Source organism: Archocentrus centrarchus, chromosome 11, assembly GCF_007364275.1.
Source record: "Archocentrus centrarchus isolate MPI-CPG fArcCen1 chromosome 11, fArcCen1, whole genome shotgun sequence".
NCBI classification, from domain to species: Eukaryota; Metazoa; Chordata; class Actinopteri; order Cichliformes; family Cichlidae; genus Archocentrus; species Archocentrus centrarchus.
In genome coordinates this window covers 18208762-18234701 of record NC_044356.1, presented here as the reverse complement: position 1 = coordinate 18234701, position 25940 = coordinate 18208762, and the positions used below count along the sequence as shown (strand labels likewise).

Below are 25940 nucleotides of genomic sequence, written 5' to 3'. Positions count from 1 at the left end.
CATATCTCAGCTTTTTCTCCTCATTTTCCTTCCTTAAGAATGGCTTCTTGAAAACCACTCTTCCATTGAGACCATTTCTGATGAGGCCCAACAAACAGTAGATGGATCAGCTGAAGGGCCAGATGCATCACTCAGGTGCAAAGAAAAACTATGAAAGACCTTCAGACTGGAGCCCAGAGAACTACTACTCAGGAACATTTAAAAAAAAAAAAAAAAAAAACTCCTTGGACTCCTTGGAAGCAAACTATGTAAAGAAATGAGTCTTTTGCACCGCACTGTACTGAGTTATAGTTTTTTAAGTTTGGTCGTACTTCCTGAGGCTGCCCTCCTGGCTTTGTACTGTAATAGTGATTCTGAATTTCTTAAATTTAGCTCCTGACAGATTATAGAAATAAATCCTGAAAATAATTAAAACTGGGCATTTTATGCAATAGAACAAGTTAAAATGAGGAAAGCCTCCCCTGAAACTAAAATACATAAAAAAAAAATAAATAATGGAAAAATACAATAGTGTGGCAGCTGTTCTTCTGATAATGGTCTACAGATAATGGATTTACTTATTATTTTGATCTACATGCTAATAGTTGTTGAGGATTTGATACCTTTAGATTAGCATGAAGTGAAAAGACCTGTTTTTTTTTTCCTTTTTCAAACACTGGCTGGTTGAGTTACTTTCAGAGTCATTGAGTTGCAGAGCTGCACACAGTGGATCAACAGCATATTGGGCAGGAGTGTTTTGGCTTTACTATTGATAAAAACATGCAATAACATTTTTGTAAAACCACAGTTAAAATAATAGCCTGCATTTACCTCACTGTGTTATAAAGCTATTATCAGCCATTAGCCTTCCATGTACAGTACAATAGACTAATCAGGGGGCCTGTTCCTTTTTTGTTGCTAATGGAAGTTCAGGAATCAAAGCACTTAAAAAAAAATCTCACCGCAGTGCGCTTTCAGTTCTTTTTATTGAGAGTAAACTTTGCACTGACATTTTCATTTATAGTTTTGGCCACACTTCAAACCTTTCTTTTGACCAGCCGGGAATGTATCAAGTATAATCTGTGAGAGTGCAATTTCAATCTTTTAAACTCTGACGTTGTTGGAGGAGGGACTGTTAAATCATAAACACAAATGTGGCTGTTCACGTGATGCCATTAACACGAATCTGAAAGATTTATTTATTTTTTTTTAAAGAAATGAAAGAAATATTAAAACCGCCGTCCCCTCCACCGCCTGACCACACATCGACGATCACCAGCATGCTTGTGAAAAACAAAGATGCGGCGCATACTGTGTGGCCCTGTAAATCCCCCTCTTTCTTCAGGGAGCAAAGTCTGAAATATCACAACTGCCCTCCCATCTCAGTGGGCTTCGTGAAATGCTGAGAGTCGGCCACCATCACCTGTTCGGTAGCTTCACAGTTTCACTTCAGGTTTCACACTTAAAAAAAAAAAAAAAAAAAAAAAACACACGCTTAAAAATCAAATTGGCAATTAGACTTTTCTACGTGATGGATCTCATTTTAACAGAATCGGTTTGATTTTACACAGGGTGTCTTTACTTTTGTCTGCCATGAAAGGAGGATTAAAACCCTTATGATTATCCTCATTTCAGTCCCCAAAGCACCAAATCAGTCTTTATCACAGCAGGCAGTGTTCAGTTCCCTTGTAAACACTGTATTGGGGCAATAAAGTTTTAAGCTTGAGGCTTGATGACAGCTCAGGAGTTACATTTCAGAGGTGGTACGAAATCAAAGCATTCACAAGGTGATTTCTGATTACTGTGGAAAAGGAGTGGATTCCTTCAGAGAGCCTCAAAGCTGTTTTTTTGATTCAGGGCCAAAATGCGGGCACTGCTACTCTTGGATCAACCGGAGGAGAGAAAATAAAATGGAAAAAGAAAAAAAAAAGTATTAAAGTGTGTTTGTCATCATCTTTCATTATGAAGCTTGTTTAAAAAGCAATGACACTAATAAATAGCAACAAATAAACAAATACAATAAAAACAGCAAAAAAATAGAAAGAAAGAAAGAAAAAGGCACACAGACCCAGCAACTCTGGTCTCAACTGGAAGAAACATCATCTCTATAATAAAGATTAAAGGAATAAAAAGAATAAACAGTACAATAGAAACCCGACCCATGTCCCATCGATTAGAGCACACTGTAGGAGCTATCGGTAGTGGAAAAGATATGACAGAATTACATAAAAATTTAAGATCTGCTTAAATGCACAGTATTTTTTATGTCTGCTTTGGCTCAGAAACCGCAGAACTCAAAGAGCCCCACCGAGTCACACGTGAATTGTTTCATAGTAGCACAGGTTGCGCTGCTTGTTACAGAAGAAACAGATTAATAAATCAGCAAAGAAGCATTTTAACAATACTTTTTATACAGTTGTATAAATACTGCTTGCAGTAGCGTTCTGTGGAGACAAAACTAGAAAGCGGCTGAAATCTCTTTTTACTGATAACTATTCGCTCATTTGATTGGTGTAAGGGTAAAATCTAGTGATTTTAATTGGGAAATTTGTGTGACGCACCTTAAACCTGTTGAATATATTTATCATATTTAATTTACAGAATTAGGAGTGCAGAAATTTAGCACAAAAGGCGAGCCAAAGTGACAGAAAAACACTGTAAACCTCTGCAGATGAAAGATGGATCTTCACTTTTGATAAAAAAACAAAACATATGAAATGTGCAGCAGGGTGGTGCAGTGAGCAGCAAAAAACAAAACAAAACAAAACAAACAACAATAAACAAAGAACAGACAATTCAATCTGCTCTGCAAACAAGCACCCACTGAATTTCCAGCTTTAGGGGTGCTGCACTGCAGCAGGGACTGACCTCTGACCTTCACTTGCAGAGGGGTGATGTAATAGCGTGACGTTTACGCAGAAGACCATGTACAAGCCTGCTGACAAGCAAGATCAGGAGTGTGTTGGCACTAACGCAAACAGGCACAGTGTGCATGAAGGTCCAGAAATCAGAATTAGGCCCTCTGATTGTACAGCACGCTAAACAGGCTCCAAAGTTACAGTTATCTTCATATTTGGCTCTTGGAGCTCTGAACTGGCTTGTGGTTGGGTTAGTGTGAGAATCAAGTGTAGTTAAACAAGGCAAGTTTGGATTTCAGCATGAACAGCACCAAAACTTCAGCCTGAACAAACTTAGGAGACAAACACAAGAGGCGGGGCATTAAATTAAAATAAGGAATTAAAAAAAAACAAACACTATGGAGCATTTTGTGTGTTATGATATCGGTAGCTCCCCATTCATTTGTTTCAATGAATAATTTGTCTGTTTTTAGAGCAGACAAAAAGCACTTAAAAATAATCAAAATGTGTATGACATCATCTTTACTGGACAGAGTCCGCAGGTCTCTAAGTCCTCTCTAAATACAGTATAATACATACAGTAAACACTCCACCGCCAAATACCTGCATCTATAACACAGGCACCACCACTGTACATCCTCCATCAACTATCAATGCTTCTCTGATTTGCTTTCCTTCACTTTCATCACTCTCTCTCAGCTCTACCTTCTCTCTCTACATTGTTCTGTCACTGTCACACCAGGTGTTCTTGCTCCACCCACTCCTCAGGTGACTGGTCCTCCTCTACCTGAAGGACAAGATCCAAGTCTCTCTCTGTTGCCGGGGCAGTGTGTGCGGGACTGTTTCCATGTTGGGAGTGTGAGCGCGGGTGTGTGTGCGCTTCGTCCAGCGACAGGTCTGCCACACACCCTGCGTCCACACCCTCTTCTCCAGCGTCTCTTTTTTCTAGTTCCAGAGTGCTCGGCCTCGATGTCTTCAGGCCTTCCGCACTTGCAGCCCCCGGTGGGGCACTCGCCAATCTTCTGCCCACTTCTGACTCACCCTCCAGGGGCTGCCAAATGGGGGCAGAAGTCTGGCTCTCAGTCTCAGTGTGTGTGTCAGGAGAGGAGTCTGTCTCTGTGGTGGGTGGGGAGGGGATGAGAGCAAGGCTCTGCGGGTTATTCTGGGGGTTTATGTTGTTGTTAAACCAGGCCATGATGTTATCCAGCAGCTGAGCACTGGCTGTGGGGTCCAAAGCCTCCAGGCTCTGAGGGTCACTTGGGGTGAAAGGGCCCCCTGGGGGAATCACTGGTGAGAGAAGCAGCTCCGGTTCAAGCTCTGGAGATGGGAGGCACAACTGAGTAGGGGGCTGGGGGTCTAACTTAGGGGGGCGTTCGAGAGCGTAGGAGGCAGGGCGCTCTGCTGTGTAAGAGCTGCTGTGTTCTGGGCAGGGGTTGTAAGAGCTGTCTGGTTTAGGGGTGCTGTTGCAAGTGGCTGCATATTCCCGGTTATAGGAACTAGGATGTGTGGGGTTGTGAGTGGGAAGGCAGGAGGCAGCATGTTCAGCCTTGGCTAAATACGCACTAGAGTGGCAAGAAGTCTGCTCTTTGCTGTCATAACGAGGGTCTGTGATGGTGATATGATCGAGCACATATGGGGCAGTCAGTGCACTCTGGTCCTGTCTATGGCTGCAGTTGCTGTAGGCAGGTTCAGTGGTGTAAGGAGCAGCGAGTGTGCTGTTTGTGTATGTGTGGTGTGAGCTGAGCTGCTCCTGCGTCTGTGTGTCCAGGTCATAAGGAGTGGTTATTTTCCCCAGTTTCATAAGGCTGTCTCCCAGCTCCAGCAGCTCTGCACTGAGGGAGGGGGGAGGCGGAGGGAGGGGGAGGGAACTGGATACAGAAGGCTGAGAGGTGGAGTCTGTCCTGTTAGGTGGGTGAGGAGGATCCAGGAGGGATGTGGGGAAAGATGAGCCTCTGGCTCCTGGAGGACCCTCCGTGTTGAGAGAGTGCAAAGCAGCATCACCCAGGTCTCCTGCTGGAGCCGGTCTTCTCTCCTGTCCTCTGTCCAGATCCACTCTCCCTTCCATCCCTCCCTCCAGGCCTCGTTCTCGGCGCGACTCCTGGAGCGACAGCTGGATGGCCAGAAGGATGTTGGGATCATCTTCGTCGAGCGAGCCGAGCGCTCTTCTGCGACCCTCACCCCTCTCTGTGCCTTCTGAAACACAAAATGTCACATTAAAACACAGACTGCTTTGTGTGGCTTGATTACAAATTGATCCCAGTGATCAATGCCTCTGTGTGCTTCGACTAGAACAGACTGATGGAGCAATAAAGTAAATTCCCATTTGCTGGTTGTCTCGTGCAGTGACAAGACAAAATTTATTAACGTACGCAGGGTACAGAAAACAGCGTGTGCAAATATACTGCCTGTGCTGACTGTATACAGTGCAATACATTAATGAAGCCTATACTGTACTAAAATTTAGAAAATGCTCTAAGCTATACAAACACCTTTTTCCATATGGATAATCCTTTTTGTAAGACTTCATATAAGGCGATTACGCAGTACATTAAGATGCTTGGCACACCTGTGTTGTCACTCCTCCTGCTGGTCTCTGGTGTGTTGCTGCTGCTTCTAAGGCTATGCAGACTCAGCATGTCTCCTCTGCGCCGTGGTCTGTGTCTGCGACGGTACTGGATGTCAGCATAATCCTGCAAAGAGTTATTCAGGTTCTATTAATAAGGGGAAAATAAAACAACTTGAGGGAGCTATTTTGCATCCAGCAGCTTCACAATTTCAAGCACAGCAAAACAACATTTAGCCCATGCATTTACCCAATATACCAAGAAACTGGTGAATTACCTGCGACTGTCTCTCTCTCTGATCTGCTCCCAGTATAGAGTGACGACTTCCCATCTTAACACACATAAGCAAACTATGTCAGCTGCTGCTGCCGCAGTCATGCATTAATACGACCTCGTACACAAGTAGGTCACTAAAGCGGAGGTTTAGGAAGTAGCATTAGCGAGGCATGAACCAAGATGTTAGCAGAACAAAGAAAAGTTAGTGTTTGTCTGCGTGGTGTGACACAAGGTGTTTCTGTTTACCTCAGGGGAGGCAAAGCCAAGGTACTCCCAATCCCACGATCCTCCAGGGTAACTGAAATGAATGTTATCACACAAATGTTTTTTTTTAGAGCCACATGTGAAGCAAACTAAACAACACTTAGTTTGAGTTTAAGTTTTTATGCCAGTACTTTATCTCCTGAATCCCTCTAAGTGCCTCTATGCAGTGAATTTGTAAACTGGAGTCAAAGCTGTGTCTGTGCGTGTGTGCTTACTTCCTGCGGGGTGGCTCTGGAGAGTCATTGGGAGCGACGCCACGAGCCACTGATGCCAAGAACTCCTGCCTCTTCTGCTGTACCAGACGGGCCGCGCTGATGATCTTATGGCACGGCGTCCTCAGGTACGGCCGGTTGACCTTCTGGGCCAGATCTTCCACAACCATCTCCAAGTCGGTCTGGGAAAACAAACAGAAAAAGATGTGAATGCCTGCCTGCTCAGTAAGAGGAACAACATTCACAATATACATTCAGACTGAGCTGCAGATAAATCTAAAGCTGTTTAATACTACAGTCAGAGTAGGGAAAACAGTGGCTGGAGACTGGGGCATGACATGTGCAATGAACTTGCAATCTCGCTACATTTGAAATGGTTGCTTAAAAGACGGGGACCATGTCTGTGACCGCTTGCATTCAGTTGCCATCTTCAAAGCAATTTTGGGTCTTCAAGACGACAATAAGCCTGAGTCAGTCTGCTATCAGTTTGTGATTCAGTGGGGTCAAGTTTGCAATTTCAGGCAAGTTGTCTGTGATAAATCAACAAAAATTGCAACTCTGTTGCTGTCTATGTACACAGAAATGAACACTGACTACTTAAAAAACAGAAATTCCTCCATAATAGCAATGTAATTGCAGCAGGACGGCAATTTAACTACAGAAAGACAGAGCTGCTTTGCACCCTTGCTTTTGTAAAGGAATATGACCAGTTGGCAACTAGTTGCACTGCAGTGAGTTGTGCTCTTTGGCACAGACTGACTCATATTGATTGCAATGTGTTAGCAATCTGTCTGTGTTTACAAATTAGATACCAATTATTTGCAAACCTGTCTGAGAGTAATTGCAGTCAGTCCCAGTCAGATTGCAGGTGTCTGGAGACAACCTCTGGGCAACCAGTTGATCGTTCCAACTACCTGCACTTGGTCACCAAATGCAAAATAACTCTGCAACCACAAATTTTTCCTAATTGCAAGGAGGCTGCTGTCCTAGTTTTAATCTAGTGTGACTGAACCGTAAGTCTAAAAAAATGAAAAGGACTCTTTTGCATGAATATTTTAATGCACATTTATGCTCCTCCAAGAATGAGTCGGACTTTCCTAAAGGATTAACATACCAAGGCCAAAATACTGCCCAAAATTAGTTTTTACGTTTTATACAGTTTACCCCTACAAGATCCAGGACTCACTGGAGGCACTTTAACAGTGTTAGCACTGCTCATGTAGAGGATGCATACTTGCTGGATATGTATAAGATTACCTGCATGAGCTCAAATATCTCTTTCTGGGTGCTGCCTTGCTGCAGGAAGAAGCCATATGGGTAAGAGCACTTCAGCACGCGCCGCGTCTTCAGCAGCTCAGTCACGCCATCCTCAATGAAGCGTGTATCTGGAGGAGTTCCTTCACCTCCAGAAGAAAAGACACACATATATAGCTAGCCATTATTTTAATGAGCACAGGATTAATGTCTTATGACCAGAACAACCCAAAGCCTGGGTGTGAAAGACGTGATCTATTTGCACTTTGGCAAAAACAAATATGCTATTCTCGGTCAAATGGCTTGCAGCTGACAAGCGGTTTACTCAGACTTCTTTTGAATCCTTTTCATGAGATCAGTGCAGGATACTTACGGCTAATGAAGGCTCTGCTCAGCTGTTCCATCTTCTCTTTAGCCGTTTTTAGCAGCTTCTGCTCCAACTTACACAGAGAGAGAAGCGAGAATAAACACATCCAATGATCACCAGATTTTTGACGTGCCTCAAGAAGCATTATAGAGTTTCAGATGGGCTTTGCATTGTTATAAATGTTTGTGTTTGGTGTATTACCTTGTAACTGTGTTCATGGTTCTTGAAGCGAGTGTAATAGTGCATGAAACGGTCCAACTCCTGGAAACTTTTGTGCTTCTTTTCTGCCTGCAATAAAACAACTCTTCATTCAAACTGCTTGGTGTGTGTGTGTGTGTGTGTGTGTGTGTGTGTGTGTGTGTGTGTGTGTGTGTGTGTGTGTGTGTGTGTGTGTGTGTGTGTTCGTTCACTGACTGCTATACGACATTTGAACATGAGCTTTAATAGTGTGTTAGGTGAAGGAGACTAAATAACTCTCGTGTATCTGTAAGCTATACCTGTTCAGCTGCTTGTTAATGCAAATGTCTAAAACAGAAAAAATACAGTGAGCAGCAGTTCTCTGGGTGAAAATGCCGTGTTGATGTCAGAGGAGAATGGCTAGACTGCTTCAAGAAGATAGGAAGGAAACAGTAAAATAACTACACGTTGAAATCAGTGCATACAGAAAAGCACATCTGAATGCACAACAAGTCAAACCATGAAGCAGACTACAGTAAAGGACTACAGCAGCAGAAGGCCACACCAAGTGCCATTCTTGTCAGCTAAGAACAGGAAACTGAGGCTACAATTCACACAGGTTCACCAAAAATGGACAACAGAAGATTGGAAAATGTTGCCTGGACTAATGAGTCTCAATTTCTCCTGCAACACTCAGATAGCAACAACATGAAAGCATGGATCTATCCAGCATTCTATCAACAATTCAGGCTGCTGCTGGTGGCGTAATAGTGTGGGGGATTTGATCTTAAACACCAAAGTCTACCTGAGTATTTTTGCTGACCATGTTCACTTTTTATGACCACAGTGTACCACAGTGTATGGCTGCTTCCAGTAAGATAATGCACCATGTAACAAAGCTCAAATCACGTCAAACTGGTTTCTTGAACATGACAATGAGCTCACTGTACTCAAATTGCCTCCAAAGTCACCAGATCTAAGAGCACCTTTGGGATGTGATGGAACAGGGGCTTCACATCATGGATGTGCAGCCAACAAATCTGCATGAACTGTGTGACGCTGTCATGCCAACATGGCCCAAAATTTCTGAGGAATGTTTCCAGGGGGAAAGGGGGTCCAATCAGGTACTAACAAGGTGTACCTAAAAAAAAAAAGGCCAGCGAGTGTATTTTATATCAGTGTGAGCTTATATGAGATAAACTGAGAGACTGGGTATTTATACCTCTACAGTCATCTCTTTGGACTGCTCTTCAAGCTGCTGGATGACCTCATAGCGAGTACAGCGATAGTAGCCACCTGTTGATGAGCTGTGTTTCTTCCACTCCTCCAGACAGATCCAACAAAAGTCATACTTACACTGCACAGAGGGAAAAAAAACAGCAGAGTTCATTTCTTAATTTTTTTTTTAATTTTTTTTTTTTATAACTGAGTAATCCACACTCATGACTTTAAAATGATAAAACACAGTAGACGAAGTTTAGTATATATACTTTGGCACACTGCATGTGGTTGCAGCCCTCGTTCTTCTGAATGGGGGACTTGCAGTTGGCACAAGGTTTGGAGTTGGTTAGCAGCCATAGGCAGTTAGCAGCATCCTCATAGGCCTCGCTCACACCTGCCACTGTGGAAAGCACAGAGGTCAGAGGAGAATGGCACAAACACACACACACACACGCACAACAGCTCTACTGTCTAACACCTGGCCTGCAGATACGTTCCAGCACATTTAGCAAATACCAGTGACTGAACCACCTGCCAGTATCATAAAATACAGCAGGCATATCCTAGTAGGAAGTCCTGACAGCTGCTGTTAACTGCCTCATTGTGGGGCAGCTAAAGTGATGGTAAAACAAACAAAACAGCACAGGCTTACATTCCTCGGGCTTCATCTCTGTGACTTTCTGGAGCCAGTTCCTCCACATCTGACAATCACATGGCTCATGGGCCTCGCCAAGGCACTCCCTGCAGACAGAGAGGGAGACAAACAGTAAGTGTAGTAGGATCCAACACACTGAGACTACAGCAGCATAAGTGCAGAGAGTCCATTTCTAAGCATTTCTAGAAAATAAACAAGAAGCACTCAGAGTGCAAACCTCCACCAAGGCAGCTCACCCTCTGGGCAGTAGTTACTTTTAAGGGAATAGTATTGTATTTTGTATATATTCATTATGTTTTCTTGTTCTTTTAAATGTACTTTAAGAAGGTTGCAGTGTAGTATAATCAGGATAAGGGTAGCCTTTTGGGGTCAACTTGAAAGAAAGGCAGTTGGGAAATGATGTTCAGATGCAAACTATAATGTGATATTTAGAATCCCCATATACCAGTATAATTTTCTAAATGTTGCCAATACAAACAATTTATGAAAATTTGACCTGATTTGACCTTGAAGAAGTGGCCAGAGGTCCAATGTGATGTAATATTTAGAATCCCTATATATCATTCCCTATATGCCAATATGTTGTCAATACACACCACACTTGTAAGAATCGTAGTTTCTAAGTTATAAGGCTTTTTGTCAATTTTTGATCAATAAATCATTGAGTTGACCTTGAAGACCTTGGTGTATGTAAGCCAAATTTTAATGGACTGTTAACATGACCCCACTCTACACCCCTACAAAGATTTATTCATTCAAAATTTTTAGAGCTATCATGTTTACACACAGAATGACACACACACACACACAAAACCAAAAACATAACCCACTTGGCAGAGGTAAAAACCAAGAAGGGGACAAACAAAAAGAGACAAAGAAGTCAAAGTTTCTGATAACATATTACTGATATGGTATAAAATGAAACAGTAATAAATGTTTTTGTGTGCAGTAATAAAGAAAATATGTATGCACAAGGTAATTTTCATAAACCAGTATTTGTTGATGCCATCATAATCTGTGTGCACAATGCTGACACCACTGTTCACACAGCAGCTTTCTTCCAGCTGCATAAATGCACGAGCATGAAATGAATATAATATTTAGGTTTGCAGGTTAAATTACATACTGGCCCATACTCTAACACAGGCCGGTATTTGCATCTGGCTTTGCTAAATTACACTTCAGTGACAATGTCAATAACATTCATTGAGGGCCATGTGAGATGAATGCCTGCATGTCTAAATAATAAATCACTGAGTTTACCAGCAGAAGAGGTGACCCTTGCCACAATCAACAGCTGGGGAGGGCAGCAGAGGAAAGCTGTGTGGGTCAGTGTCCCCCGGGCCCGGTCGGGTCAGCCTCACCGCCCGCTCACAACGAGCTGCAGGACACCAACGGATGGATGGATTGTTCTCCACAAATGCCTGTGAACAAGAATGTCAGAAAAAATGTCAGAGAATAGACAGGGAGTGTAACGAGAGAAGTGAATCAGAAAACCTTGAAGAAACAAAGAAAAAGTCCCAAAAATGAGTGACAGAAGAAGAACACAGGCCCAGTCTTGAAGAGAAGGTGCAAACTATTATTTTCCTTGCGAGTTGTGTTTCTACCTTGATGTCAAACTGCAGATATCGCTGGTCCATCTCTCTGGAAACCACACTCTCTATCACATGCACAGGCACCAATTGGTAGCACTCATACGCTGGACAGAAGATATTATGAGCATCGCCCTCCTGAATCTTTACATTGAGGAACCTGAGAAACACACATAGCACAAAACTGAAGGAGAGCTGCTTAAACAAACACACACAGACACTTACACACTGAAAGTTCATGTCCTACCCCTCCCAGCAGGCTCTGCAGAACTCATGGCCACATGACATGTCCACTGGGTCCTCAAAGACTGAGATGGAGCAGAGACAGATTCCACACTGCCGGGGGTGGGGTGGGGTGGGGGTAGGGTGGGTGGTAGAGATCAATCATATGATTTGCACTGATCTATATTCTGTTTATAAGATTATTTTCTTTGATGTTCATTTCCATTTGTGATCAAGAACACAGAGGAGAAAGAATGTAACAGAACTGCGACAACAGCTGTGAAATTTATCACGTTCAGGATGTTCAGTCTTTGTTGATGAGGTCTGGATCAGTTCCACTGAACTTTTCTAAAGCTTTAGATTGCTGGACTGTTGTAATTTAAGCACATCACACTGTCTGGCATTTCATCTACTTTCCAAACATTTTTTACCTTAAACAAGTGTTCAGCCTCACGGTTTGTGGTTCAAACCTTTTGAAAATCTAAAAGTTGGACTGCAACCTGGATTTCCTCAAGACTGACAGTAAACCAGAGGCTATTGCTTACTGAGAATTACTGCTGGAAAGATGGCCTTGACCCCTTTTTAGTAGGATTAGTCATTAACCTGCAACCATCAAACAAATGAGACACTTGACACAAATTCCGTTTGCTCTGCCTACCAAAGCGAAGAGCACATTGACTGTACTCTGCACTCTTTACTGCATATGCCTACATACATGACTATCATTTAAAATTATGATTTCATACGAATGACTGATTTTCTTATATTAACATATCTCCATTTTAAGAATTTTGCACCACTGCTCACCATGGCTAGGCCCTCCTCTCCAGGCGTGAGACAGCTGTCAGTGGGGGAAGTGAGGGTGAGAGTGAGGGGAGAGCGTGGAGTCCTAGGAGTGCGGGGGGAGGGCAGGGTGTCCCAGGCGTTGTAGCCACTAGGCGGTGGGGTGGGCATGGTGACACCAGAGCGCTGGCAGCAGCCCTCAGCATCAGACATCCAAGCTTCCAGTAGCTTCTCTCTGTCCCAGTCTGATTATGTCACACACAATTAGAAAGACTGAGATATATGTGTGTATCATAATAACAGTGCTGCAAGGGTTAGTTAAGATCACGAATGAACGTCAACTTTATGACAAACCATGTGCTCGAAGCAGGGCCTCAGCAGTGAAGAGGGGGGCTTGCAGCATGTCTGCTGTCTCAACAATCAACATGTCCTTCAGCCTGCGCAGATCCTGAATCTTCAACCCCTCATAAGGCTGAAAGGATAAAGAGGAGGAGAAATGTGAGGAAGACCAAAAGAAACATAAAAAAAAACACACATGGTAAGAAGAAAGGTGAACAATGGAAAGAAAAAGAAAGGAAAATAAAGTATAAGATCAAAATATGGTTAAAGAAGTGAAAATGATAATGTGGGAAAGATAAAAAGGACTGGGATGTGGGGCAGTGAGGGTTGGGGGGGGTGGAGGTGGGAGGGGGGAGAGACAGATTAAGTATTAGCATGGATTTGGCTGCAGGAAGGAAGATCAAAATGCTATCAGCTGGCAGCAGCCGCAGCTATACAGCTGTGCCGGTGCCCTCGGTTTAACTGGGACTCTGAGAAACGTGACGGTATTGTGTGTGTGTGTATCTCTGTATTACTATATGTGGACAAACCACTGTAAGTTGTGGCCTGTGAAGAGAAAATATCAAAAAGGGGCAATTCAGCAAAGAAACTGGTGACAGTAATACTCTGAAAATCTATAAACAATCCACTTAGTCGCTGCACAAATGCAGAACACAAAACACTAGCTACAATTTAGATTAGACAACAGTGCTTGACTGAAGCAAAACAACACACACAATCTTCAAAATGCTGACAGCACATTTTGTCTCCAGATTGTTTTAATCTACACAGATTAGCAAAAGTGACTTAAACCTGTACTCAGATATATATCATTGTGAATCTGAAATATAAAAATATTCTGTGAGAGTTCATGATTGTAACCATCTACTTTTTTTTATCTTCACGTTTTATCTTGTGCTTAAAGTTGACATTACGCTTTTCCTTATTTTGTCATAAGTACTGTTACAGTGATGAATGCTCATATTAATGTCCAAAGTTCAAAATAATGAGGTCAACGTGTGTGCAAGTAATCCCCGTAAGCCTAAAGCTCAGGCCTCAGACTGTTATAAATGCTCGGTTTCATAAACAGAGCACCTAATCTTGGATCTTTATGATATCAGTGGAAGCCGATATGGTCATCTAAAGCACGCAGCTCTGACTGTGAGACACCTTGTTCAATTTTTTGGTCATGATGGGCACCCGCTCAGAACAAAGTTGTCTTAAAAGGACAGGAACTAAAACAGCTTGTTCTTGGCAGCGAATGAACTGAAGTGCTTCACAGAGACGCAACATTAAATAAATAAGGATTATTCTAAACTGTGAATCACGCAAAGCTATCCTCAATTAGAGCCGTGCCTTATCATACATGGTGAGAACACTGGTATTCTGGGCTTGCCTCCTTGCACAACAACACAGACAAGCAGACATGTCTGAGAGTGAGAGCTATGTGTCAGCTTCCGATGATTTAACACCTGAACAGGGAGCTACTTCAACAGCCTCCAACAAAGCACAATACTTTGCAAAACCTGCAAAAAACAATGAATCGTTGTACCATTTGAAGCAAAACAAACCATCGAGTACAACCAGACTATGAGGACATGCAAGAAAGAGATATAAACAGCTGGTGATGTGCAACCAAAACCTTAACAAATGACTCCACCAAGCACCGCTGGAGCACTTACTAGCTGTACTCATACAACAGGAAGAGCAAGCAGTGGACGGAAGTTGCTGATGTGGTTATATTATGGTACTGGTTAAAAAGCTTGACCCAGGATACCTTTGTGCTTATCCTGTGTCACTGCTATTGCACTATAATGCTGCTGCCGTTGGCACCTTGTGGCAATGGATTCACACTCTGAATAAAACTTACTGGAAAAGAAGAATGGAAAATGCTCTTTGCTTCGCTTTCACTAATAAATGCTGCTGCCTGTCTGCCTGCCTGCAAGCTGCAATCACCGATAAACTGTTGTTCATTATTTTTTTTCCCTCTATCATCAGAAATATCGTTAGAACAAATTTCCTTGGTATAATTTTGAGACTATATCACTCAACCCTACCACAGAGTCCAAAACTAAAAATGGGGAGCTGGAAATTTAAAGAGTAACCTGCTATAATCATGTTACTGGCATACCAATATTCTCATTAGTCTCTCTGTAAAGGAAAGTGTCATGCACTTGACTTGTCCATGACAATTTAAGACATTAAACATTCAGGAACATAAAAGTTTAAACCTTAAATCTGATAAATATTTAAATTCTTGGTTTATTTCTGGCTGAATTTGTATCCAATGTTCATTTTCTACACAAAAATGTAATCATAAGACCTAAATGAACATGCCCGGCACTGTAAGGATATTCCCTGTGAAGTAAATGTTTTAAAAATGCAGTGACTAACAGTGATTAAAAAGCTTAAAAATAACTCAGGCCAGCAGGGAAACCCTAGATCTGGTAACCATGGTCTCACCTCCTTGTACTGCAGCAGGTTGGTTTCACCATGTGCGTCTGTGCTTGACTGCTGAGCTGAAGAGGAGGAGAAAACCATCTGCGACTCAAGGCTGAGGGCCAGCTCGGTGTGGTGGTGCCGTTCGGCGTGGTCACATGGCGTCAACTTGTCCTCGTCCTCCACAAAAAGGTCCGCCTCGCTCTGGATCAGCAGCTAGAGGCAGGACAACAGAACAATAGGAAGGGGAGCAAGAGGGGAGGAATTGATAAAGGAGAGGAACAAGAAAATTAAGGCACTTTCAACAAATGACGCAGGAAGGAGGAGGCAAAGACAATGAGAGCAAACAAAGGAAACACAAAAGGAAGATGAGAAAACAACATGGTAGGAAACCAAAAATATGAGAAAGGGAAGTGATATGTAATGAAAACAATATAACCAGGGGAGCAAAGGCAGACAGTAAAACAGATTAAAATCAACACGAGTCAAAAGACAGTTGTGGTAAGCACAGATCAAGAAAGCAAAGAGAAAAAAAAAATTAAAACTTTTAATCTTAAAAGAGAAATTTCTGGGTTATTTTTTCCAGGGATGCCCATATGAGAGTCCAGCAAAATTTTATTTTTCTCATTCACAGAGGAAAAAATGGGTTTAAGTTTAAAACTAACCTTTTGGTGTGACTTTGCATGTAAGCATGGCTGGTCTATACCGAGTTAAGACAAAGAATCTGTGTTACCCTATTTAACAGAGGTGTATGCATTTTCCTGTTATTCTGGCCACTTTATGAACTTTTTGATCTTTGGTCGAAGGTCAAAATGGACTCCAAAAATTTTTATATCCATGAAAATCCCTGGAGTTTGAACAGGGTCCAAGACTTTGTCTCACCTCCACACAGCTCTTCATGCCTGCAGCGGCAGCATAATGCAGACAGGTGCTGTGGTGGTTGTCGGTGGCGTTAACGTTAGCCTTCTCATACTGGCCTCCCTCTAGCCTGGCCCCAGTCCAGCTCAGGATCATCTGGGAATGAGAAGACACACCACACACACAATTTGTTATCAGCCACTGGCTTCATACACAGCACCACGTAAGCATAGACACTAATCTATATTTGCCCCCATTTGTGTGTCTGTACCTGCAGGCAGTCTGCACGGCGCTGCTCGTCCCTCTGTGGTCTGGCCAGTCGTGGTGACAGGGCTCCCTCTGGCAGCAGCAGGATCTGTGGGCCTTGGCACAGCACATGAAGGCATGTCTCATTGTGCACATTGCGCTTGTTGGGGTTTCCTTCTTTGCTGAACAGGAAGGACCTAAATGGCAAAAATGAAGAGATTAAATAAAACAGAAGGAATATGGACAAAACCAATTCAGAAGAGCTCAGATATGAGATGGAAAGAGAGGAAAGGAATGACAGTAATAGCAAGACGGCTTAAAACAAAGTCAAAGGGAAGCCGTAAGTGGAGTTGAGTGGAGAAAACAGGAAGATGAAGTACAGAAGTAAAATGGACAGTGAAATGAAGAGAGAAGGTAAAGATGGCAGAATATTGACTATTTCTGTTTAACATCTCTGAGATAATGGACATGCTGGCTGACGGGTGTGTGCACACACATACACACACTTAGCGGGTGATGGATGTGCCAGTTGCTCTGGGAGTAAGACTGTAGCTGCAGTTCTGTTTAGGAAAATAGTTTTCCTCTGCTTTATGTCTGTGAAAACCTCCATTTACTGATTACCTCTCCACTCTTTTATATGGCTCAGCACATTCCCCTTTTCAAGTTTCTTTTCACATTTTAAAAAAACAGTTGCTTTTTGTTTTTTTACACCTTCCAATGGCACCAGTATAATAAAGCCGGAGAGGGAGAACCTGATTCTTTTTCATCAGCAGCACAGCGCAAATAGTGTTGCACATGAAATGACATTCTCTCTAATGCAAATTCAATAAAAGAAGAAAGAAAATAGGATGTCACAGGATTTACAATGGTAAGGACAGAAACTGAAAAGATTCTGTAAAAGCCTCTAACTCTCATGAACAATTTGGACACAGCAGTAGATGCTACTGAATTGGAGTTTCTCAGTGTGCAGTCCTTCAGTCTGTTCCTCCACCGATGTCCAGCTTTTCCACTTTTGACCCTCTTATCCTGTCAGCCACAAGCCCCTGCAGCTTCTCTCTAATGACAGTGCACTGCCAATTCATCTGCACAGCAATAATCACTAATTATTCCCTCTCAACTCCAACCCAATACCCCCCACCACCTCTCCACACATGTACACACACAAATCCCAATGTTCAGGGTGGATGGCACTAATATCAGCAGGCTGGGGGAGGTCATGCGTTTTGTTGTGGCTATGAAGTTGTTAGAGGAGCGCGGGAAACTGTACAATTAATTTTCAAATTCTGAATTACTTTGTCGTACATGGCTGAAAAGAGACTCAATGGATCCAAGAAATTAAAAACAAAACAAATGAAGTCGTTACTTCAAATGTACTAATTTGATTCCTTAAACAAAATTGTTCACAATGAAGTCAGGGTTGTTATTTACATATTTTTTCCTAGGACTTGTTGTGGAGGAAGGGTTACACTTCCTGAGCTACACCCAGTTTTCCAGTAATAGACCTATTACTGGAAAACTGGGTGTAGTTGTGATTTTCCAGTTTGCACTTCTCATGGGATTACTAGCCAATTCAACCCACAGAGACGACTAGCAGAGAGCAAATAAACACGAAGCAGATACGTGTTAAAAATAATCTGAAACAGACTCTGTATCCAGCAGCCCACGCTCGTCCTCTATGAGTCTTTATTTTGTCTGAGATTTCTCGGTCGTCTATCTATTGCCACTGTCCAAACTGAACTGCTGGAACAAAGAAGCCTTTCCTCTGATGCTTATCAGGAGCGGAGCGCTGCGTTCAGCACGCCTCCCTGGCCCATTATAGGTTAGTAGGAAGGAACACAAATAGCACACCGATTGATTCACTGTGTTATATTCTCAGACGCATTAAGCAGTTGCGGAGTCTCAGTTTTCTCCCCCTTGAAAACACACACGACCGTGTGCACACATGCAGATGCACAGATAATTGACTGGCCTTTTCAAAAAGCTTCCTCTGACCCCCACCCCTGTAATCATGGAAAGAAAGGCTAAGAGAAAGGACAAATGTGAGAGGGAGGAGGAGGAGACGAGGAAGACTACTGAGTCACTGAATCAGCTGTCATGGTCAAGGCCAGCAGCCTGATTATCTCTGCAGGAGGTAACAAAAGCCCACTGGTGTCTTGCTTGCAATATTTTTCTATAGTTTTACCCCTTTCCTTAAGGCTGTGTTTGACTTAGTGACTCTTTGCTATGAGTTTTGTCAGCCTGTTGTTGTTGATGGTGGTGTCTGTCTGTTTCTGCAAACTCTTGTTTCAAGAAAGCATGCAGGCAGTGAAACTCCTCACAGCACAATAACCATCCAGTGAATTCAAATCTTTTAATACTCTTAAAGAGGCACTGTAGTGATTTAGCACTGCACTTCATTAAGCAGAGGGACTCACAAGAAAGAGCTTTAAAAGAACGTACACAAAAGAAGCAGAGATTTCTGAGTAACAGACAAGCATGCTGAAAATTACTGGAACTACACTATTCCCAGGAAGCAAATTCAGCCTTTCCTTAGAACTACTCTGCCTCTCCAGCATCCTTATCAACTTCTTAAAATTGTAATACAAGCACCCCCCATATATTTTGTGAAGTCTGAAGCTCTACCTGAGATGACCTTATGAGCTATAATTTCAGATATTACAAAGCTCCCTGTAGAGGCAAAAATTTTCTAACAACAAGCCAGAAATGTGTCAGTGAAGCTAATAAAACTGAAATGTTTTAATTACTTTATTTACCAGATTTTTGTGCTTGTGTTTGATTTCAGTACAGTGCAAATGTCTCGTATTCATGGTCTCGCTAGTTTCACAGACTTCAGTTTGTGGTTGCCACTGTGTGTGAGAATACGGGGCGGGTAGAGTAGAACAGGCACCACATTAGCAGAAGGGTAGTGCTACTCGAGTTGATGACAACTCGTTAGCCTGCAGCAAATGTCCAAGCAGTGTTTATTTGTTGAAAACCAAAGGCAGACAGATGCTGGGAAAACTAGTCCTGGTTAGACCACAAGCAGCTCAGCGCCTGACTTACTGCGGATCAAACTAAGGCATCAGTCACACAGGCCTAGAGACTTGTCAGTGACCATCTGGCAACCACCAATCACAAAGGAAAAGTTTGTTGGCGAGTGGTTGCTTGAAGTTGCTGGTAGTCGCTAGGTGAAATTGGTCGCAAAGAGGGTGGTGCACCAAAACCTTCCTTCCAATTGCTTTGGTCAGTAGCAGGTTTCCGCGGTCCCCTGCAGTTTGTACGGAAGACACTGACTTGTCTGCAAACACTTGCCAAGTGGTAGTGAAACTGAAAAGTACAATGCAAACTGAAACAGATCCAAAGTACTTCAAAGTAAAAGCTGCCCCTTTTGAAATGTGTTGGATACTGTGTTAAGGCACAACTTTTACTTTGCAGGCAACATTTATAGACAAGTAGGCATCTTCCATGGAAAACTACAAGTAACTGCGGTAATCTCCTATCAACTAAAGCAATCACAAAGAGGTTTTTGGTGCAGCACCCTCTTGGTGATCAATTTCCAGCAACCAGTCAGGTAGTCACATTCTTCCCTAGTGACTGGAGGTTGCCGGCAGAGTCGCCAACTAGTCTCTAGGCCAGCATGACTGAGGTCTAACAAATGTAGGAGGATAAGCTTTAACTATCACTTCATTTTCTTGTAATATTTAAACAGGTTTTCTTCTGTACTGAATAACACACTGAACCAAAACAACAAAAGAGAAAATAGCTGTTGCGTGCACTGTCAACCTAGTGGAAAAACTGAAACAGTAATGCTCATAACAGATGCCATGAACTCATCATGTATAAAAATCAGAAACTTTAACGAGACTCTCACAAGTGCTCAAGTCGTTGGCCATTTTTGAGACCATGGTTTGCAGTTTTATATCTTACAAAGTAAGTGCCTTTAAGGATCTAACTGCATTTTTTTCCCCCTGCTCCTTGTGGCTAATGCACTTTCCCCGCTCCCTGTAACATCATTTACATAATTTGACAGTATATATGCGACAGGCATCTTTGGTCCCCTGCACATTAAGTGGCCTTTCTTGCCTTCAAAGGCAATTATAGAAATGGTGATTCTCAGAAATGTTTTAAATCTGACATGCTGCTAATTGTTATTCAATTTATCATGACTCACTGCCCTCTCAACTCCACTCAATAACTGCTGCATTATATTACACTGAGCCTTACCTGAGCAGACGTGTCATGGCGTGGCGGCACACGTAGTGCATGGGTGTGTTGTGCTGGTACTGCTCTCCATACGATGCATTCGGGTCCAGACCATCCCTGAACTGAGGGTTACCCTCATACAGCTGCCAGGCCAGGGCCTCGTCACCATTCACAAGGGCCTTGCGAAATTTGGTGGCTGTGTTTCCCATTGTTCCAGGCTTGCAAAGGGCCACCTAAATGGAGCTCCAGCAAGTGCCTCCCTTATACCTCTCTCTTCCTCCTCCTCCTCCTCCCTCTTTCTCCTCCCCCGTTCTCCACAGGTCACAACTTAGAGCAACATGGTTCAGTGTTTCCTTCCCTGCAAATAATAGAGAGAGAGGGAATTGATTGGAGGAAAGAGGGAAACAAGAAGAGAAAAGAAAGAGAAAGAAGGGAAAATTGGAATAAGTGGAAATAAAGCCTGAACAAGGTAGGGGAAAAAAAGAAAAAGCTGGAAGGAGAAAGACTCAATCAAGTGGTCCATTCACTGATCAGCTGTGTGTTAGATGGACAGATGTTATCTTATAGGAAATAGAGGCGAAAACAGAGGGACAGAAGAAAAACAGTTATAAAGAGGCCAAGCCAGGCCAGACCAGAGGGGAAGGTTAATGATATCCAAGCCATTGATTTGTTAGTCAGCTGATGAAAGACATGGTCAATATTACCACAGCTGACCACTGTGTGTCCAGTTCAGTTACTGTAGTAAAAAAACTGCATGTCTTCCACTGTTTACATGCTTTTCTGCTACTGAGACTCAGTGTGTGTTAAGCCATGCAGCACTAACATGCTGGACCAAAACCAGTTTTACTTTGCCTCTCAGTCGCTAAACCAAAGAATCACAAGCGACACAGCCATGGCTGCCCCAGCAGAGTTTACTCTCCCAGCAACAGCTTATAAACTTACTGCAGACTCACAGGTTATCAAAACATTTCCGCTGGCTTCCCATTCTTTCCTTTTTAAAAAAGATATTTTACTGGCCCAGGAAGCTTTTTTTTTTTTCTCTCAATACAATAAGCAATATAAGAGTAACCATGAGAGATAAAGGAAACAAACAAACACACTCTGTCCTTTCACATATTGTACATTATCTCTGCTTGATATCATCATCTTCCCCACCTCTCCTCCTTTGTCTCTCTTACTCACAAACGCATACACAGTTTGGTCTGTCTTGAACACAAACTATTACATGCTGTAGAGAGTGGATTGTGTAATGAGTGCATGGGTCTGAGTGTGTATTGGGCTGTTGAGGGTATCATTACAGTCTTCATTCTATAGCCATCTGTCTGGCCTTCACAAAGAGGCTCTTTTTAGCCCGGCTACAGTTGGCCGCTGGCTGGCCGGGCTCTGGAACATTTGAATAACGTGGCTGACTGCCTCCCCTCCTCTGCCTCCCCTTTCTTTGCTGTGACAGAAAGGGACACAGACAGGAAAAATACACACTGACAGACATAAGAGCTGCACAGAAGCTGCTATCACTAGCGAATAATAGCCACTGCAAGTTCTCTTGTGATGCATGCAGCAAACCGGATCTTGTGTGTATTTGTGTTTATCTTGGGGGGGGGGGGTTAATAGTTAATAGGTCAGCCTGTCTATTTGGTTCTGTTTTGTGCATGCTGGTTTACTTCCAGTTCACTTCACATCCCTGCATACCTCTCTCTCTGTCTCTCATACTAAATAAGGACAGGAAGTTTAGACATGAAGGAATTTTGGAATTCCAGGGATCACAAGTGTGCTGTTCACAGTGAGAGTGCAGTTATTGACTTTATTACACGTCCTTCCGTGGTGGGGTGGAAGAGAGGCACAGTAAGTGTTTCACTGCTTGTTAGCTGGACACTCATCTGTTAGGCTTAACTTCAGAGGCATGTTGAATGAATCATGCTTGAAAGTCAGCAACATTAAATTAGCCTCATACCACAGAACTACTTAGAACAGGCCTCCGATACATATGGTCTTCCCCATTTTAGGCAATGCGATAATTGTGACGTAATGACTCATGAGCTCAAGACTCCTAAACACATGAGTCCGGTCAGATGATTCCCACCAACAAGAACTCAGTCATGGTACTTGAGCTTGAAACCTAGTCAGCAGCACACACATTTAGACCAAATTAAACAGCTGTGCTTGAATGTAACAAAGCAATTTATGGTAAAACTTAAGTCAATTAGCAAAAGAGTCTGCAAATATTTTAACAAAACAAGAAAGTTTGTTCCTTTCTGATGTTTTTATAAATTAATTTATTACTTAATATTAAACAAAATTTAATGTGATTAGGATTGTAACTAACAGTTATTTATTTATTAGCAGTCTAGTCTCATTCTTGATCAATAAAATGTCATGAAAGTGAAAAATGTTTCTTACAGACTCATAAATTGCAAGATGACATAAAATGGACTGTCCTTTCTGACCAACGGTCCAAAACCCGGCAATTTATAGTGACTTAAACAGCAAATCTGAATTTTAGAGAAGACAGAATACAGGAGTGTGTGCCCAAGTGAGTATTTTTCTGCTGATCCACTAACTGACTAATCACTTCAGATCTAATTAGAAAGCAGGCATTCACTGCAGTCCTCTCAGGGTTCCAGTCTGTCCTGTGAAGTGACAAATTAAAAGGAAAAAACCAGACCCTTTCCCACCTATGGTAAGGGGATAAAGTGGCTCTGTTATTCTGTCAAAGAGAACAGTTTTATGATGAAGCTGGTCTCTTCCAGGATGACAATGCCCCTATTTGTAAGGTACACGGGTCACTGACAAGTTTAATGCGTAATGTAATCCCAACTCAGCACCACTGCTCTCAAAAACCAGGGACTTCCAGAGCATTTTAGAGCCAATTCCAAAGAGTCCTGATGCTGTTCTGGAACCACACACCTTACAAACGTACTCTGTTGCGCGGTTTTCCTTTAATTTATCAATCTGATGTGCCTCTGATTTATAAGTTTTAACAACTATGATGTGCTGCAGACTATTCCGAAAGTAAATTCAAAGAGGATCAAAGCATTAAGTTCAGCCTGCCACCATCTCACAAGTCTAATTTAAAGTCATCGCTCTTCTACTATCACTAAAACTGACACCCACCGGAGTGCCGTGGCTGTCATCAAAAGTTGCTGTCAGCTGTTCCACGTCAGTGGGAACACTTCAGCCAAACTCTGAGTATCATGCTGCTCTATAAACTGCTGCGAGATAAATCTGGTTGTTAAATGAGCCTGAAAACTTGTGCAAGTAAAAGCTGCCTAATAATATAGTAATAATAATAATAATAACAATAATAATAATATAGCGCGAGTGCCTTCACTAGCACTTGGGCATTTTACCTAAATTAGCTGGGTCGCCGTGTATCGGCTAAATATTCAGGTCAGACCTCGTGTGGGTTATCTCCGAAGTGTGTCAGTGTGAAATGGAGCACAAAACAAACAGTGGCCGACTTCTCTCTGCATGTTTATGTCCATGCGGCCCCTCGGTTAAAGCTCCTTTGTTCAGCACTCGTTCAGTCTGTGTGAATTACTACCCCAACTGAGAAGCAAGTGGTAGGTGTGCGGTGTCTGTTCATGCTGCCGAAAAAAACCCAAAACGCTTTACTAGTAGTTTTCCCAGGCTGTGGCGGAGCCGTGGGGAAATGTTAACACCCAATGCAGCCTCCCTTTCTGTCGTTACCGACGCTAGCAAAACGTCTCTTTTTCTATCTCAGGTTAACGTTAGCGAGATGTGTTAGCCTCAACTACCTACAGTCGGACAGCAGAAGAGCTTCGCCGCGCTACTTACACCGTCGTCTTAATTGGTCACTAGTTCATTCGGAAACTTGCGTACATTCAGGGCCATTATCCTGTGACCGTCATTCGCATTCCCGGCTGCGGTTCCGCTGGACCATCCTCTCTGCCACCGGACCCGGCGAGGACAATGATGCTGCTGCCGACAGCGGAGGGGCGAGACTGACTGGTTCGTTCACTGTGTTGTTGTTGCTGCCAAAGGGAAAAGCGTGTTGCGCATGCGCCGCACTAACTGTCACAGAGAGAGCGCTCACCGGATTGGTCGGCTGTCTGTGCTCGCTGGTTGGTTGGTTACGGTCAGTGGTCACAACATCAGTTAAAAAAATAAAATAAAAAGAAGGATTAAAAAAATAAAATAAAAAGGATAAAACATTAAAATAAAAAGGCTAAAACAATAAAATAAAAAGGATAAAAAAATAAAATAAAAGGAATATAAAATATAAAAAAAAGAATAATTTAAAAAATAAAATAAAAATTACATAAAATTATGGACACCCACAAAGGGCATCGAAGAAAAAAGTGGAGGAAAAAAGATGTACTTTTGCGAGATCCTGCAAAAGTTTTTAATTTAAGGCCATGCACTTCTGTACAGTACGATACGGAGATGGGTTCCATAGAATTTAACTAAAAAGGATTAAAAATAAAATAAATAAAAAGAAGGATTAAAAAATGTATTAAATGAAAGAAGAATTTAAAAAAATAAAAAAGGATTAAAAATAAAATTAAAAGCAGAATTAAAAATAAAATAAAACAAAAATAAAAAAACAGAAAATAAACAGAAAAATTTTTTATATAGTTCAAAGATGTGATGGCATGGGTGTGTGGGGTCCTCACAGATGCTGATGGCTTTCCTAAGACGCTGAATGTTATAGATTTACTCCAGCACTGGGAGCTGAGTTCCAGTGATCTTCTATGCACTGGAAACTACATGCTGAAGAGCCTTCCGGTCAGCTGCAGAGCAGATGAGGCATCAAGAGGAGATGCAGTATGTTAAGATGCTATAGAGCAATTGCAGAAAGTAACAAGCATCTCTCTTGGAAGATCAGCCTTTTTCAGAGTGATAAAAAAAAAGCGAGAGAGAGTGAGAGAGAAAAACAGCTGCTGTTGTGCCTGCTACACCTGTGCAGTGGAGGTCCTCAGATCTATGAACTCCTAGGAACCTGATTCTGGATCTGATTCTGATTCTTCCCACACTCTCAACACAGCAACTTGTGACCTCCTGAAGTTGATGATGAGCTCCTTAGTCTTTGCAGTGTTCAGAGACAGCTTGTTCTCTGAGAACCAGACTCTTTACTTCTCCTCTGCAGGCCAGTTTGTTGTTGTCAGTGATGAGCCCAATCACTCCTGGGTCGTCCCTGAACTTCACTACGATGTTGGTGTTGCATGTGGGGGACACAGTCATGGGTAAAGAGTGAGTACAAAATGGCACTAATCACACAACCCTGTGGTGAACCAGCGCTCAGTGATATGTTGAGCATGTGTGGGAGCCCTGTCTCACCACCTGGGGTCGCTCTGACAGAAAATCCTGGATTCAGTTGCAGGGCAATAGGTGCAGGCCAAGACTGTAAAGTTTGGAGGACAGTTTACTAAGGATGAGAGTACTGTGGCAGAGCCAAATCCACAAATTAAATGAATGAATGAGAAATAATAATAATAGACTAAATTGCCCTCAG

The 25940-nt window shown here is 42.5% G+C and overlaps 1 protein-coding gene across 3 annotated transcripts; it reads right to left on the bottom strand.

Annotated features, from left to right (window-relative positions):
• Positions 1-946: 946 nt before the first annotated feature.
• Positions 947-24456, bottom strand: LOC115788103 (ankyrin repeat and IBR domain-containing protein 1-like). 3 transcript variants are annotated; one of them, XM_030741009.1, is made up of 21 exons: positions 24263-24456; positions 20489-20825; positions 16311-16482; positions 16064-16195; positions 15206-15397; positions 12779-12896; positions 12449-12669; positions 11667-11755; positions 11435-11579; positions 11091-11251; positions 9825-9913; positions 9442-9572; positions 9174-9308; positions 7976-8062; positions 7781-7847; positions 7411-7556; positions 6157-6335; positions 5924-5975; positions 5679-5732; positions 5404-5527; positions 947-5030 (listed from the first exon to the last, which is right to left on the bottom strand). In XM_030741009.1, the coding sequence occupies exons 2-21, from the start codon at positions 20674-20676 to the stop codon at positions 3571-3573; spliced, it is 3942 nt and encodes a 1313-aa protein (XP_030596869.1). In that variant the 5' UTR covers positions 20677-20825; positions 24263-24456; the 3' UTR covers positions 947-3570. The 3 variants fall into 3 exon arrangements, with proteins under 3 accessions (XP_030596869.1, XP_030596868.1, XP_030596870.1); XM_030741008.1 differs by having other exon boundaries at positions 24308-24456; XM_030741010.1 differs by having other exon boundaries at positions 947-5027; positions 24308-24456.
• Between the last annotated feature and the right edge of the window lie 1484 nt (positions 24457-25940).